This window comes from Mus pahari, chromosome 5 (assembly GCF_900095145.1).
Source record: "Mus pahari chromosome 5, PAHARI_EIJ_v1.1, whole genome shotgun sequence".
NCBI lineage: Eukaryota > Metazoa > Chordata > Mammalia > Rodentia > Muridae > Mus > Mus pahari.
Window position 1 is genome coordinate 30868038 of NC_034594.1, and position 17872 is coordinate 30885909.

Genomic DNA, 17872 nt, shown 5'->3' on the forward strand with positions numbered 1-17872 from the left:
TGTGTGTGTGTGTGTGTGTGTGTGTGTGTGTCTGTCTGTCTGTCTGTCTGTCTGTGTGTGTGTCTGTCTGTCTGTGTGTGTCTGTGTGTGTCTGTGTGTGGATGGGGCAGGGTGAGAGCAATCAAGAATCAAGGAAGGATCTATAGGACGATTTGGAGGGAGAAACGGGGAAATGGTGTAACTACATTATAATCTCAAAATTAAAAGAAATAAAAGTCAATAAAAGTTAAAAATACACTAGTAGAGAGTTTCTAATACATACTTCGACTACTAAAATCAATTCTTTAAAACACGTGTTTTCAAGGCAACTGCATATTCTCAAAATCTGCTGTCAGTTGTAATCTATCATGAAACTTGGTGGCACAAAATATATGGGCTTCCCACTGTACTGTTCTTGTAGATAATAGACTCAAATGCCCTGGGCTCTGACTCCTGTTCAAGGGACAACCCAACTTTAGAGAGACTTTTAAACTCTAGTATGTAAGCTTAGATGGAAACATATTGAGAAGCCAGTTCAGCTTTCTTTACTTCTCTGGTCACTTAGGAAGGGGACCTTCACTGCTACAGGTCCATTTCTCAGTGTGCCTATCAATATCATAGCAATAGGACCAATAATTCCAATATTGCTATGCAGTTCTAAATGGAAAAGACCAACCAAAGAGACATTGACCTCCACCTGCTTTAATTGTGATGCTAGCACAATGAAGCAAAAATTCTGCCATGTTTGAAATGGGCTAATATGTAGAGATTGGGATCAACGCCCTAGCTAGTAGTAAAGTAGGCGTCTTCCTACAGGGACTCCCAAGCTTGCTTGACTTAGATGCCTGAGGTATTGGTAGGCAGCTGCTCAGGCAGAGAATTAGAAGTCCTAGTCATACCCTGGCTTGTTCTCATTAGTTGACTGCAACAGAAACAATTCCCCCTTCTCTCTGCACTGTACCTGGATTTACATGATTAAACGATGAAGAATTTTGAATCACCCGGGAGACACACCTCAAGAGTACAGGGAGAAGGTTACAGGGAGGTTTGCTGAGGAGGAAAGATATACCGTGAATGTGATAGTTACCTTTCCCACCTCAGGTCCTGGTCTAAATAAAAAGGAGAAAACAAAGATCACCCCCTCCCCCTTTTCCTCTCTCATGGATCCTTCACTCTGGTTGCAGTGTGACTAGCTAGTCCCTCCTCTAACTCCCACGGCTAGAACCACACATACACCATGGCTTCTTCTCCAGGATGGACTGTGAGGTCAGATAGACCTTTCTTTTCCTTAAGTTATGCAGTATGTAGACATTGTATTTCTCTAGCTGCCTAGTTTTCCCACTAAGGAAGTGCTTAAGAGTAGAAAGTAGGTGCCTCTTGCTCATCTTTGCGCATTCCAGGGCTTAGAATTTATTTCCCACTCAACGCCCGTTTTCAACCATCAACTCCCCATCCTACATTTAACGGCTGCAACAATTGTATTAATCATGTCATTCACATGTTCAGAAACATTCATGATCCCCCTTCATTGCTCATTGCATTGTAAGTCTATACACTACCTAATTTGTAATGAATTGCACAAAATGTAAGGTTTAAGTTGTTTAAATTCTTCTAAAACTGGTTGCTCTATACCAATTTCTCTCAGACAGACGTGGGACTTGGTTTGGGGCAACACAAAAGAAAAGTTTGGATGCTCTAAGTTATCTCAAATTCTACCTTATGGTTGGTACTATATTCTGTAATTAATTTTTTAGGACAAAAAAGGGTTTCTTTTAGATAGCTTCTCATAATTCCCACGATGACCACAACCTTTGGTTTTATGTGCAACAGCCCTTTTGGAGAGTGCATTTACACCATGGTAGATCTTGTCCAAAGATGGTGACAATAATCTCTCCTGTGACACTCACACTTGCCAGAGGATGGGAAAGTGGTAGAGTCGGTTTCCCATCTCTGAATCTGAGCTGGGTTTATGGCCACAGAGCATTGTGCTATGCCAAGTTGGGAGTTTCAGATCCTGTCCTTAAAACTGTCCATAGCTTTCCCTTTTAATCCCTTATAACTCTAAAGCACCACATAAAGAAATCTAGTTTCCCTGCTGGAGAGATCAGATAGTTTCTAGAAGCTAAATAGCTGAAAAGAGAGTTCTGGTCTACTCAGCTGTTGCACCAGGTACAAATAAGGCCAGGTCATCTTGGATTCCTCACCTCGAACTATAGCTGAAAGAGCAAGCAGGGCCAAGATGACTGTTCCAGTTGAGTGTTGCCAAGACAACCAAAGAATCATGAGTGAGTGCTGTGGTTGTTACTATAAACCACTGAGTCTTAGGCTGGCTTGTTAGACCATTGGTTGAAATACCATTTGTGTTATTCATGAACTTAAAACACAGATGAGTTCAGAGACAGGCATGATGGCTCACACCGATAATGCCTGAGCCAAGAGCACTGCTCTGAGTTTTAGCGCAACGTGGGCCTCAGAGAGAAACCAGACTCAACTAAACAAATAATTCACATATGAACCTTCTTACTTAAGAAGGAGCCTCTGTGCTTTGGGATTTCACAACCATCCCTCTAACTTATCTATCTGATTGTACAGTATCCAACAAAGCAATGCAAAATTCGCGTGAATCAATGCAAAATCGGAGTGAAGTGATTATGAGATGAAATTGCAAATTTTCAAAATGTGAAATCATAAAACTTGATGAAGTTAATGTCAGAAGAGCCCTTGAATCATGGGCAGCTCCCATAACAGATGAGAATCTGCAGCTGCAATAGTTAACATTTGGGAGAAGGAATCTCTGTGACTGACAGCAGGGTAAGAGCTTCGGAGGCAATGACAGGGGTGTCACCATGTAGGAGAGGTCCTTGGAAAACTGATAAAGTCCTCCAATATTTTTGAAATAATGACACTCTATGATTTTCCCACAAAAGTCTAATGTAAGAAGATGTGATACCATGATATCGTATAATTTTGTTAGAAAATTATGCTTCTGAAAATCAACACCAGATTCATGGTTTCTTATTTTAATATTTAACACATCATTGTCCAACTAAAATACACAAGATATAAGTTGTTTGTTTCAGAATTTTTAAAAAATTCTTAAAAGGTACAAGCAATCAAATCGTCTTTTGGCATTTTGTAATCTTGGTTTCTAGGGGTCTCTCACTTTAAGTGTTATCTCCCGATTATCTGAGGAAACTGGGAGCCTCTACAATGTCTTTAATGCATCTTCCTAATGAGCAGGTACTCACTGAGGGACCTGGCACATGCTCTGTGAATGTTACATATGACTAAGGATAAGGCAACCAATGAATATACCACCATAAAAGCTACCGTTTCCTCGTCTAACTCAGAGGTATTGTCATTAAGGCAGTGTCCCGTGATCAGTTCCTGACCCAGTACTAGCTGACATTTGTTCTTGAAATTCTTCATGGCATGCCTGTCACAAACCTTCAGCCAAAAGCACGTTCACAGTCTGGATACATTTAAGACCAATTCAAGCATGTAAAGTCGTTTTAGGGTAGTGAGTCCCACATCCCAAGGGTCCGGCTAAGGAGGGCCACATGTGAGAACAGGTGTGCCACTTCACTGAGCAAGAGTCTGGAAATGTCAAGCGTTAGAATCGCTCCAACTCAACCCTGGCTTGCAGTCACACTTCTGGACCTGGGTCAATAAATGCCTCGCAAAGATGGGGACTGAGAAACGCTCTGCATGAATTCAGAATTACTGGAGACAAACCAGCACTTTTTTTTTTTTTTCCCAAAGAGACTACTTGAGGAGAGGGGCTCTGCCTTCCATCTTCTAAGAAAGCATTTATTCAAAAGATTTCTGTCTCTTCCATAACAATTCACACTATGCAACACCACTTGCTTTAACATCCCTGAGTCTAAGCTCTTTCAAGCTGGATTGCATCCCATCTTGCAGGATACCAAGCTGGGTTCCTTGTCAGTGTTAGAATAATCTCCTGGGCTTTGCAAATGAGAAACTAACACCAGGAACCTGGCGTCACAGATCCATTCAACTCTATGCCTCCCCTAAAGGGCACTCGGTGTTCTGCAACCTATCAGTCAGCTCTAGAGCAAGAGCAAACAATTCTTTCTGTTACAATAACTTGTATCCAGGAAAAAAAACAGGCGCTCTGTAACATAGCAGCCAGAGAAAAGTTTACTAGATTTAGCCAATCAGAGGCTGGGGAGCTCTGCCAAGTTAACATGTTTCTCTCCGCCTCTAAATGAACTCATGATTGAAATATGGCATTGAACTTTTTTTTTTTTAAGGTCAGGGGGAATAGGAAAGAAAAGCCACTGCAGAAAAGAACTCGGGCTTGTGCGGAGTGTGGTTAGGAAGTGTGCTTGTCACTGAACCCTGAGTGGGTCCTGTAACCTTTGCCTTCCACTGGGTGGAGCAGGTCCTTTAAGAGCAGCTGGAATGCAGTTCCCCTGATCAGCTTAGCCAGTTATTCAGAACCTCTGCTAGCTCTAGAGAGCATTGCTCACTTCAGACCAACCAGCCTCCTGTGCTTCTAGCTTGAGCAAGAAGTTTCCAGCGAGGGGAAGTAGGTTTCCATCTGCCCAGCCATGGGAGAGGACGCTGCACAGGCAGAAAAGTTCCAGCATCCAAATACAGACATGCTCCAGGAGAAGCCATCTAGCCCCAGCCCAATGCCTTCCTCCACACCGAGCCCCAGCCTGAACCTGGGGTCCACAGAGGAGGCCATCCGAGACAACTCGCAGGTGAATGCTGTCACCGTGCACACACTTCTGGATAAATTGGTCAACATGCTAGACGCCGTGAGGGAGAACCAGCACAGCATGGAACAGCGGCAGATCAACCTGGAGGGCTCGGTGAAGGGCATCCAGAACGACCTCACCAAGCTTTCCAAGTACCAGGCCTCCACCAGCAACACGGTGAGCAAGCTGCTAGAGAAGTCTCGCAAGGTCAGCGCTCACACGCGGGCTGTCCGGGAGCGCCTGGAGAGGCAGTGTGTACAGGTGAAGAGGTTGGAGAACAACCACGCCCAGCTCCTCCGACGCAACCACTTCAAAGTGCTCATCTTCCAGGTCAGTGTCCCCAGCAATACCCCTCCACCTACTTGAGCTCAGTACTCCGAGAGCTCTCAAGGCCATCTTCCCATCTGCCCTGCCAGTCAAGCTTCTCTCTCACACACAAAGCTTTGTCTTCTAGCTGCCTGCTGCAGGCAACTGTGAAATGGGGCCATAATGATTGGAATCTCCCCCATCCTTCAGGTGATGCCTGTGTGCCTGGCAAGCTGGGGACATTTGTCAGTGAACACCTAGATGCACTTGGTTAAGGGTGAGAAACTGAGCAGGTGCGGGCACCCACTCTAGTCAAATCCATTTGTCTCTTTTCATTTGGAACTTGCGGCTGCGACTGCAGCTGTTAGCTGGACAGGGCAAATTAATCCAGTGGCTGTTTATTAACTCTTAGTGGAAGTGGGGTAACTGTGTGAAGAATTTGTTTTCTTTTGCTCTGACCAAGACACACACAACCTTTAAACCATCCTTTTTCCAAGGGGCCCTGGTGTTTGGGAAATTACCAGAATGGAAAGTTGAAGTCTTGTTCTTTAGGTCTTTAAGTCATCTTTTGTCCAAGCAAGCTCCAGTTCGTCTCTAAAAAATGATGCAAATAAAAGTGGGAAGCAAAGTGTAGCTCCTTACAGACATGTTAATTATGTCCCCTCACTGCTCTGGCTGCAACTCCAAAGTGAAATAAAAGAAACGTTATCAGTGGCTGTCACAAAGACCAACTTTGAGTATCTTCCCCTTCAAATAGTTGCCTTACCGTGAAAAGGACACTTAATTTTTTTTAAATGCATCAATGATGCAATTTATGTAGCAAAGGCTATCTGGGGACAGGAAGATTGCGTGGAGCTGTTGTTCAGCCAAGTGGTGGGCATCTGTAAATCTAAGGGCTGCCCTGCCTAATGCTGGAAGCCCTTCCGTGGATGGCATTGAGCCAATCCAGGCCCCAGGAAGCCCTGCCAGCGTGCCTCAGGGCTGTCTCCTTATGATCCTGTGAATAGGAGAGACTTTCAAAGCCATGGAGGGGAGAGGTTATAACCAACAGATTGTGAAAGTGTACAGGGAGAGCCTTCATCTCCCAAGAGACATTTAGAAACTGGAATTTAAACCATAGGAGCCTTCTTTTTCCTAGTGAATCTCCTCTGTCAAGTTAGGGCTCCGGCCTGCCTATCGCCATAAAAGGAAAGCCTAATCTTGCTGCCTTTGTGTCCTCCCCAAGTTGTACTTGAGAGCTGGGAGGTCCAAACAAGTGAAGCTCCTGTATCTCACAGGCTTTCTGCAGTAGGGAAACTTTTAGGCTTTTAATGCAGATGCAATGGCTTTTCAGGAAGCAGCTGAACTGGAAAAAGCTGTGGTCAGCCACATCAGGATCTGAGATCCTGCTTTTATTAGCCTAAGAGATCCTAGAAGCCTTAGCTCTGGAGACATTTCCAAATTAAATAGTGATTTCAAAACAAAACAGAACATTTACAGGCCTGTCAAAGGAAACTTCCCTCCCTTCAGTATGAATCACGGGAACTATATCTCATCTTATTCATTAAGGAGGGAAGGAAAATGTCTAGTAAAGGGAAATAAGGATTTTAAGGTTTAGTTTCTGTTTTGATACAAATGTTCTACAGGTGTGAGAAGGAGGAACGGGGATATAAGTGATTATACATTCAAGAGAATTGTGAATCTGACTATTGGGGAACTTAAAGGCATGTGTTGTTGATGGGGGCCTGATGAAGTCATCTGTTTTGTTGCATTGAATCGACAGGTGACATCCCACCAGAAATGGTAAGAGTTTTCCCCATAGTGATGAAATGGTGAAACAGGGGTGCTCAAGTCCCAAAGGGAAACTATGGGGAGCCAAAGCAAAGCGTTCGAGCTGCTCTAGGCCCGTTCAAAAGCACCTCCGACAGGTGTAAAGAGCAGTTTGGAAAGCAGAGAACTTCGAGCACTTGCCTAGACCTTTCCCTACCCAGAGGAGGTCCTCTGCTAGCTAAAGGGAATTAGAATTCCAACTCTGAGGACACAAGATGGTCATTTGAAAACCAGAATGTAACTGCAGTCGTCTTCGGTGTTTTGGCTCATTTCTTCCTTAAAGTAGGGGTTTTAATAGGGTACCAATTATGCTAATGGCTGAAACAATAATTCTTATTACAGTGGAGTCCAGGATAGTGAGTGGAAAGACAAATTTTCACACAAACACTGGCTCACATCCTACTTGGTCACTTGCCAAGCATGTTGATCATTGACACATTTGATATTGGAAGCCCCTGTTTCCCCTTGTACACAGAAAATACTAATAAGAGCATGAAATAGCTGCAGTCTTGATAAATCCAGCATCCACTGTAAGGCCCTGTTCATTCTCTGCTTCCTTACCTATCCCCAATTTACCACTGAGGGTGCTGAGACTCCCTCCATGAGCTTGTAGTTTGTCTGAAGTTGGACATAAGTGACAAAGTTGGCGTTCAAAGCCACATTTAACTGGTCCCAGAATATATGCTTTTAAACACTAGTGCTTCCTGGCTCATATCTCTCCCACAAGTGAGGAATAAAGGAAATGACATGTGTAAAATGATTCTTACAGACTGGCATGGTGGAAGCGCTCATTGAGTGAACTCTATTACTCCATGGCTCTGAAATGCAGGGCTGAGACAGGCAGCTCTACTTCTACTGGGTTAGAAATACTGTTCTTAGGCCAAAACTGACCCCACCCTTCTGTGGACCTTGAAATAGCTTTGTTTGTCTCTTTTTGGTTGAGGCTTGCTAGTGCGCGTGCGCGCGCACACACACACACACACACACACACACACACACACACACACACACACACACACACTGTATGGCTACCATCATGTCAGAATGAGCATTGTATCATAATCTATAAAAGCACAGGACTCTATCCAAAATACTTACTCTAAATAGATCCTTCTTGTATCAGCACATACATCATAGTATGGCAGAAGGGGACTGTCCCAGACCCACAGAGGATGTGGATGTCATATACTGTACAGATAGCACTTTGTGTCTTAAAAAATATTGTCATTTTCAGTACTTTTCTGGCTTCTGGCTTAGGGTGATAAGTATTTAAAAATAAGATCAATGTTCAAAAAGATAATCTGTCCCTTGACTTGGACGTATTTGGTATTGTAATGTTGAGAAGAGCTATGTTTACAGCATCCCAAATCTACCGGAGTGTGTGTGTCTGCTTGTATATATGATGTATGATTCTGTGTGTACAAATATGTATGAGTATGTATCTATATTTATGTGTGTGTGTGAGTTGACATGAGTAATATATATTTGAGAGAGAATGAATGTGTATGAATATGAGTGTGTGTGTGTGCGTGCGCACGCGTAAGATGATTTGTAAAACTCTTATATAATTAGACTTTTAATTCCTAACTTTGTTTTAAATCTATCCTACTTAAAGCATGTCATGTATTTATTGAAATCTGAGTTTCAATAACTGAGTTCCACAACGCTATTGTAGCTATTAAGCATCTGATTCCTTAGTGATGACTTTAAATTATAACCATCAGTATCTAAGAACTGGAGAAACTATCCCCCTTTGAGATATATTTGAAAGTCCCAGTGAAATTCAGAAATTTTTAAAAACATTTTTGGCAACAGTTTAATACAATATTTGGGTTCAGTATAATGAGACATAAACCAGAGTAAATAACATAAGACTTATGGGTACTGATGATCAAAATATTCATGGTAAGCCTGGCAGTGGTTGTACACATCTTTAATTCTAGCACTTGGGAGGTAAAGGCAGGCAAATCTTTGAGTTTGAGGCCAGCCTCGTCTACAGAGTTCCAGGATAGCCAAGGCTATACAGAGAAACCCTGTCCCCAAAACAAACACAAAAACAAAAAAGAAAAATACTTATGCCAAAGGAATACCACATTTAACATTTTTACTTGGAAGCATGTTTATCTTTTATTAAAAACAGAAGTTATAAAGTAGATTTAAGAGAAAATTCTCTGTGCTGGTTGAAGGAGCTGCATGAACTTCACAGTAACTGGCCTTGGGGGTGAGGTGCCACTTCTGTACTCAGACCATTCTAGGAATGATTATTTGAAAACGCAGCTTGAGAATGATTTCAAAACCAGGAGACAAAATGAGAGTGTGCACTAACAGCTTGCACTGCTCTCCACATGGAGTTGAGAACCTGAATGAGAAAAGCAAAGCGAGGTTAACGTCCTTGCCGCAGATATATTTCTGAAAATGTGAGTCTGTAAAGGTGCTTAAACATTCATCACTTGGGTTCCTTACTGATACCAGAAGTTTAGAAGTATGTTAAAAGTTTAATCTCCTGATGGTTTTTAAACAGATTAGTTTAAAGACAGTATTTTATCCAAAATCACTGCTCTAAAAACTGTTCAATTGGTGTGGACTGGAGAGAAACGGGAATATGAGTTATCAAAGATACCTTCATATGAAAAGTCTCCATGTTTGTATCACAGATCAATGTTTCCTTAACAGAATATTGGTTTTGTCATGTTACTTACCCAGTACCGTTTTAGTTTATGATTTAAAAAAATACTATTTCTTATTGTTATTATTTACACTTAGTAAATATCAGCTTCGTCCCTGGCACTAGAAGTGACTAACTGATTATAGCTGCTAGAAGTGAATAACTGATTGTACCTGACATTTATTTTTGGAAAAGCATATATATATATATATATATATATATATATATATATATATATATACACACATTCTAGACTCTATGTTAGTTACACCCACTCTAGGTTTCCCACTTTTTAAGTGCTCTTCAATGCAACTTGGCTCCTATGGTTTTTATTCCTGTGTGGAATTAAATACATTTGGTATGAATGGGTACACCATAGTATTGATCCTGTGAATGGTTATTTCTTTTTGTGGGATGTAGATTAAAATAACATAATCAAATATTTCTTATCTGGAAGACCTCTTAATAATATAATCATTTAGTTTAACTTATTTTATAGGAAGGAAACAGAGGCTCTGAGAAACAAAATAACTGCCAACGTCTCATTTCATTGATAAGAGAAATTGTAGGATAGAATTGTGAAACAAGTAAAATCTATAATGTCACTGTGGTAAAGTTCATGTCTATGAGTTTTACTAGATCAGCTTTTAAATAATTCAATGTGGTTTATTTTTTGTTTTATATTTATGTTTTGTGTATGTAACAAAGAACTCCTAACTAATGTGATCTTTAAAAAAAAAAAAAATGAACCCTTGATAACACTGAAAATAATGAGACTTTTAAATCCTCCAGAATGTGAAAGACTGCCCAGGGATTATAACTAATGCATTTTATTCTTATGACTTGCTGGTTCCACTGACAGCCGCCCTGCGGGTGCAGTTCTAATCAATGGCTTTATCCACTTGGCAATCTATACCTCAGAAACACAAATTGGAGAAAACCATCAATGTGTAAAGGAGACCTATAAATCAGAATGTCAGGTAGCATAGTTTCATTTTAATAACTAGTATTTAGAGATTATTAAGGAAAATATTCCATGGACACAAATGTGTGCTCTTCACACCCCAGCAGGAAGCCACCATGTCCTGCCAGCAGGAAGCCACCATGTCTCTGTTATTTTTGTGAGTGGCAGGAGAGCAAACAGCTGGCCTCTCTCTTCTTACTGGGCCTTTTTAAATGACTTAAAGTTGTTTTTCTTTCCTAATGCTGATCATAGAGCCTTTTGTTTTTAAGTTTGCACATCTGTATATGTGCAGAGATTTGGATCGTCAGCTTAAAACCAAACAGTATCCAGCAAGCTGGCAGGTTTCTCTGTGTTGATATTTATGTGCACGACTGGGACTATTAGTTCACAAGGATCAATATAAATAGCAAACAAGCTGAAGTGCAAGGAAAATGCTACTTCTCAAGAGCTTGTTCCAGTCTTTTCCCCCGTATGCTACAAACATATCCATCATATGTTAGATGCTTACTATTTAATATTCCCTTTCTTTGAAAACCTCCTAAGGGTCCTTGTGAAAGGTCAGAACCAGAAACACCTACATCAGTGGTGGGTGAGGACCTTTCTTGAAAACAAAGACCAAACAACCAGCTGCTCTTAGAGGCTTGTCCTCAATAGAGCTGTCCAAGGAAGTAAACCACATGGATTCTCTGTGCCATTTCAGGGAGTCACATAGCCCACGTAGACAAATGAGTAGCTAACATCGGTGAGCAGCAGTGGGGATTATAGATGTGTGCTTAGCATCACCCTAAAATAGCTGCCAGCCTAGGAATCCGTAAAAGGACCCTGGTCACGAGCATTACAGCTGGAGGTGGACGCAGAGGTGCCCCCTCACTTGTAGATGTGTGAGGTGTAAGGTGTTTCAATGAGGTGTGTAAGAGGACTACATAGTAGTCAGTGTGCACTGGTAAGAGAGCAGCTGTAGCAGATCCTATTTGCATCGAACACCACTCAAATAGCTGAACACCACGCTCGGTATGCTTTGTATAAGACTTGGAAGTGACTTGGAAGGAAAGGAATTGGTATTTTTCTGATTCTAAACAAATGTTTTGGGAAAAAAGAAGGAGATCTGTGCGCTTGGAAATTTACAAGTCCCTCCGTGAAAGGAAAAGGGTTGCCTTCAAAGAAGATGCTAAAGGAAGCCACACGATGCGCACTATCCAGTAGACAGAACATAAAATATTTGCCAATAAAATACTTCCCAGGTAATTAAAATGACAGCTGAGGCCCAACAGCTAGTCGAGGAGTCATTGCTCTGGAGTTTCCAGTTGCTTGAAGTCACAGCCAACTCATTCTGGATTATCTCTGCTCTTGCTGGGTTAATTCCATAATTGGCATCAAAGAGCTCTCATGTAAATTTTCCTATACATTTTCACTTTTCACAGATGAATTCTACTGTGCTTCTTCTTTCCCTCCCTTGCACTCCACCCCCACCCCCACATGCAGCCTGCATCTACCACTGATATTCCAATTCATTTTCTAATGTGCTCTCCTCAAAGCTATCCGTGAAGGATGCCTGAGAAGAGGAACAACAGAGCCATAAGACTCAGTAGGAGTTCCATGTTGGTAATAAAATTCACATTTAAGAAAAAGTAAAATTTATTTTAATTCTCCCTTTTGTTAAAATTGAAGAATGGAAAGTTAGCTGATCTACAGCTTTTGATTACCCCGGGAGCTTGTGGTATAGACGAGGTACCTCGAGGCTTAGTTTTTACAGCTTTCTGCTGGAATCCCTTCTTTGCTCACTGAGGACTTTTAATAACATTTCACTGAGGTTTTATCCTTCCCTAAGAGCAAACAACTGCCAAATCTCCTCAATGCTCTTAATCAAACCCCAGGAGAAATTCTGCTTCAGGACTAGCCAGCAGAGCCATAACTACGTCTGTAAGTCTACCTCTTTCTGTAATAGTCATCCATCCACTGGAAACAAAATCCTTCCTTCAGAGGGAGAAAGTGCCCCCTCAGGCCTTGGCATCTCTGGTTTCTCCAGTGTCATCAGCATTCAGCAAACTTCCTTCTAGACACAGAACTAAATAGGCCCATTCTCCTACATGCCTCCAGTCTGCCCCATATAGATCAGTCTACACCCCAGGTACCTTCATGATCTTCTTAAAAAGCCATCTTACCAAACCTGCTCATTTAGTGAGAGGTTGCTAAGCTCGACCTGTTGAGACACAGTGGTGAAGAAAAGATAAAAATCCTTCTTGGGAGTATATGCCCATGGATCAGAATCAACTTCAGCTGGAAGCATGACAAACTGTTCTCCTCAAAAGTTCACATCAAAAAGATCCCTGGGAATTATCCACGGCCAATAGGATAAGGGCCTGGGAGATCAGCTACACTATGCTGAAATTTGGGGTAAGCCAATCTTTTGCAGGTCTTGTGCAGATAACATCACTTGCTCTGAGTTCATGAGTGTCATAGCTATGACATGTACAGAAGACAGAATGTCACAGCACTTCTTCCTATCCTCTAGCACTTACATTTATTTCCTCCTCTCTTCCTCCGTGTTATCTGAGCCTTAGAGGGGTGAGGAAGATTTATAAAGATTCCCATTTAGATCTAACCAAGCACTTAGTCTCTTATTCTCAGTGCTGTGAACAGTTATGTATCTTTCTATTCACTGCTGCCCAGGGCAAAGAGAAGTTTCTGTGACCAAGAATCAGAATGGGCCTGTTCTATGATTGTAAGCATCAATATTTAAAAAGCTACTTTGACATCATGACCATTTAGCAAAATAACAATAGCAGAATACTAGGAGCTATGATCTCCCCAAGCCAAACTCTGGCTTTGACCAGAGTTACAGTACCAGGAACAAAATTCCTTCCGGTGAAGCAGGCCTGAAGTCCAATCAGAAAGCAGTTAGCTACTCACATAACAACCATACCACTACTGTGTCAGTGACCATACCTTGTCTGGCAGGTTGGTATTAGAGGGTGCATACTTTAATACTATTTAAGACCACTGGTATGTTTTCTCTCTTACAGTAGTAGCCTGTGTAGCATCTTCGAGCACTGTGAAAGATAGCAATCAAGAAGGACAGACAGACTTTTAAATCCGCAGACTGCAGTTGCTTTTCTTCAACCTGCAAGTGTGCCGGGCTGGCTGAGATGCAATCGGGTCGTCTGGAGGCTCTGGGTACAGCCTAGGTGGAAAGGGGTCTGGATCTGTGCCCTGCTTAGATTCGTGCTGAACCCTTGATGGCCCTGAGAGTACATTTTGAAAGCTGCTAATCTAGGTCAAATCCTCTGGTTCATATTTGGAAGGAATAGGAACCCAAGGAGATTAAGCTATTTGTTGAAGACACACAGCCATTTAGCAGTACAGCAAAGACTCCGGGTTTCCTGCCACAATTCTCCATCATGTGCTATTATTTTTGATGAAAACGTGTAAGTACCATGATAATGGGTTCCCATGTAACAGTGAGAAAAAGAAAACACTCAAAATCCAAAGGTGCTCTTACACAATGTGGCCAAAATCCGTCTGTATTCAAATCTCTCAGCAAGCAGCTTTATATTTTAGAGACAAATTTTTCCGGCTCTCCCATTGCCCAAAACTCTATAGAAAGCTGCATTTGCCTATGTGAGAAACTGGGGAGCCTGAAGATAATAGTTTTTCTTCTACCCTTAGCTGGATGTGAGGCCAAAGCTTTATTTCCCAAAAAAGATACTTTATACTATGGGCTTGATGCTATACCTGGTCACACAGCACGCCTTACCTCCATCCCTTACTGATTACCTCAGAGCACATTCTGAACCACAAGGTTACATGAACAGACCTAGAGAAGGCTATATATCTCTCTCTCCTCTCCTCTCCTCTCCTCTCCTCTCCCTCTCTCTGTGTGTTGGGGTGTGTGGTGCATGAGTGGAAGAGGAGGGACCTAATCAAGCTTCTGAACTTCAGGACTCCCCAGCGCTCCCCTTTGCCTCGTTAAATATTTTCCAGATAGACTTTTGTACTCCTTTGTAATGGGATTTTTAACAGAAGCTGTGCCTATGTCCCTCCCTGCCCTCTCCCTCTTCCCTTGATTTGAAGGAAGGCAGGAGAGGCCTCTGGGTTCACAGCATTATAACTTACTTTATTTCCTTTATCTGGGCAGCTTCCTGGCCTACGTGAATGAGTTGGGCCACTTCCCTCTGCCTGTCACTGATAGGCCCTTGACAGTTAAGCCTCATGGTATTCCCACTGGCAGGCCTTGGCCTTATCCAGCCCAAGGTGAATGACAGGACCCAAATTAGATGGCTGCTTCCTCTTCTGCAAAGCTCCACTCTGCTTCTGTCATGTGCATTGCCTAGAACACAAACCCAATTTACAGCAGTTTAGGGCTATTTGTTCACTATGCTATTATCATAAACTCACACTGCCCTTCTTTACAGGAAGAAAGTGAGATCCCTGCCAGTGTGTTTGTGAAGGCGCCAGTTCCCAGCGCTGCAGAAGGCAAGGAGGAGCTTGCTGATGAGAACAAGTCCCTTGAGGAAACTCTGCACAACGTGGACCTCTCCTCCGATGACGAATTGCCCCGTGATGAGGATGCCCTGGAAGAGAGTGCAGAAGAGAAGATGGAAGAAAGCAGGGCAGAAAAAATAAAAAGATCCAGCCTCAAGAAAGTGGATAGCCTCAAGAAAGCGTTTTCTCGTCAGAACATCGAGAAAAAGATGAACAAGCTGGGAACAAAGATCGTATCTGTTGAGAGGAGAGAAAAGATTAAGAAATCACTCACACCCAACCACCAGAAAGCATCTTCTGGGAAAAGCTCCCCCTTCAAGGTTTCTCCCCTCTCTTTTGGTCGTAAGAAAGTCCGAGAGGGAGAAAGTTCTGTAGAAAATGAGACCAAGTTGGAAGACCAGATGCAGGACGACCGTGAGGAGGGTTCGTTCACTGAGGGTCTTTCTGAAGCATCCCTCCCCAGTGGCCTGGTGGAGGGCAGTGCAGAAGATGCTGAGAAGTCAGCATTGAGAGGGAACAGCTCAGCTGTGGGCAGTAACGCGGATCTGACCATTGTGGAAGATGAAGAAGAGGAGCCGGTGGCCCTGCAGCAGGCCCAGCAGGTGCGCTATGAGAGTGGCTACATGCTCAACTCCGAGGAGATAGAAGAGCCCAGTGAGAAACAGGTCCAGCCAGCTGTGCTGCACGTGGATCAGACTGCCTGAGCGCACAGCCAGAACACTGGGCCAGTGCGTCCACATCGTGGAAGGCACCCCGCACCTCTTCATCTCCACCTGCTCCCTACTGTAACTGTCCAGGTCTTAACTGCTCAGTAGCCTCAGACATACATAGGATCACAGAAGCCAACTGCCAGGAATCCCATTTCTAATTTGCTCATAGGTTCTATTTCTGTAGAGTGTCTCCAAGACTGCAAAAAGAAAGAAATGGAGCAGTTTAAAAAAAAAAAAAATCAACTATCTCTTTGGCTTAGTCAGAAACACTGGAGGATATTTAAGGTAGTAGTTATAAAAAGTGATTTTTTTTTTTTGTGGTCATTCTATCAGCTTGCTGAATAGTGTAGCAGTAATGTAGTAAATTCTTACTGTATTCTGTGAATGATTATTCTTCAAGTATGTGATATGGAATATATATAAGTCTGTAAGCTGAGAATATAACTCTTTATTTTAAGAAGAAAACATTTACAAAAGATAAAGCAGAAGGACCAGCTGGTTATTCTCTTATAGAAACCATTGTTTGTTGTAAGGGGGCTGAAAAGAAAATTAAGATGAAAAGATTTGAAAGTGGGAGAAATGGAGAACAAAGAATGTCAAAAATAATGATGACAAAAAGAAAAAAAGATGTGCTTAAAAAGTGAACTACTAACATTTTTAAACCTATTTTGTTCTTTAACAATACTAAAGAAGTGCATATATCTTGCAAAAATATATCTTATCTTCTCAATATTTTTATAGTCTAGTATTATAACTTAACCAGATATTCTGGTGTAAAAACTATGGTTCTTTTCACTAAATAAATGGCAGTACACATCTTTTTGTGAAGAAACTCAAAAGGATATTGTCTCTTTAACATTGGAACAAATGTAAGTCTCAAATAAATAATATGTACTGTTTTATGGGAATGTCAATCAAATGATTCTTCAATATTTTTTACTTTGAAGTGACCTTTCCATTCCAAGTATGATATAGGTTTATGAGGTATTCAAACTTGCATGTTTAAGAACAGCAAAAGGCTGGGTTTTCTTTAAACACATAATGGTAATTTCATTCCAGGTAACATTTTATTTATACATTAATTTCACAAGATATTAATCATTTAGATTATATAAGCATGCTAGTGTTTTATTTCATGTGTACATTTGTTCTAACATACTACTAAAAAGTTGTTTTATCTATTTTTCACTACAAAATGCCAATGCTTTGTTATATTGTAGTCTGAAGATGGGAGACCCGGGGCTTGAACTCTCTACTGTGCTACTGTGCAGTAGCACAAGTGATCCTACACAAAGCGGTGACTAGGCAGCAGTCCCGGACTGCACTCGGACTTTCAGAGAAGGAGTGAGGTGAATAATGGGTGTTGATGGTGTAACCTCTTCAGCTGTGTTCCTATACTGCAATTAATGTAACCCCAAATACTGAACTGCTGAACTAACCATGCCTGTGTGAAAGAAGATTAAATAAACCAAAAATAAAAAGTATATAACAATGTCAGTTCGTTTAGCAAAACACTCTTACAGGCAGAAGAAATTGATTTTAAGATGTTCTTCTGAGTGTATCAGTCCTGCTGATTGGGTCAGTCTTGATTTCCCCTATTAATGCCATTTTCCTATCCCCCTTGATCTCATTGAGAAATCCAACACTCATTCTTCAAGCTTAACTTTCTTGACACTGCCTCGCCACCTCTACAGCATCTGAATTTATTGCAGCAGCTTGATTAATTTGACAGTTCCATCTGCATTTGATAGTATTGTGCAGGCCTTATAATACTTTCAATGGTCCTGCAAGCCTCCATCTATTGAGATTTTATTATACTCAGTTCAATCCCTCAGATACACTCTTGTCCTCTACAGTGCCATAGACTGCATGGACGCCATCACATACCACCCGAAGCATGCATGCTGCAGCTTCTGTCAAGAGACTTTCACTGAGCCTGAAGAGGTGGGGATTCATTGGCCCATAAAACATTTCTACTTCCGATTGCAAAAAGATATGTTGTCATTTATTCCTATACACTAGGTACTTATCAGTGGAAACTGCATGCAAATGTCTTAAGTTTTACTGAACAATTACATTTATTCTATGTCCCACAATTGAAGCTTTAAAATCCCAAGCAATAAAACAGAGAATTAGACCAGATAATTGTTGGGAAACACATGCCATAGGGATTGGAGCAAGTAGCAGTTGTTGAGATAGAACCTATTTGTTCTATATTATTGTTGAATTA

At 41.7% G+C, this 17872-nt stretch overlaps 1 protein-coding gene across 1 annotated transcript; it reads left to right on the forward strand.

The window, feature by feature from the left end:
* The first annotated feature begins 4290 nt into the window (after positions 1–4290).
* Positions 4291–17126, forward strand: Cavin2 (caveolae associated protein 2). Its single transcript, XM_021198686.2, has 2 exons — positions 4291–5036; positions 14863–17126. Exons 1-2 carry the CDS (start codon positions 4554–4556, stop codon positions 15634–15636), a joined length of 1257 nt encoding a protein of 418 aa, XP_021054345.1. The 5' UTR covers positions 4291–4553; the 3' UTR covers positions 15637–17126.
* The last annotated feature ends 746 nt before the right edge of the window (positions 17127–17872 follow it).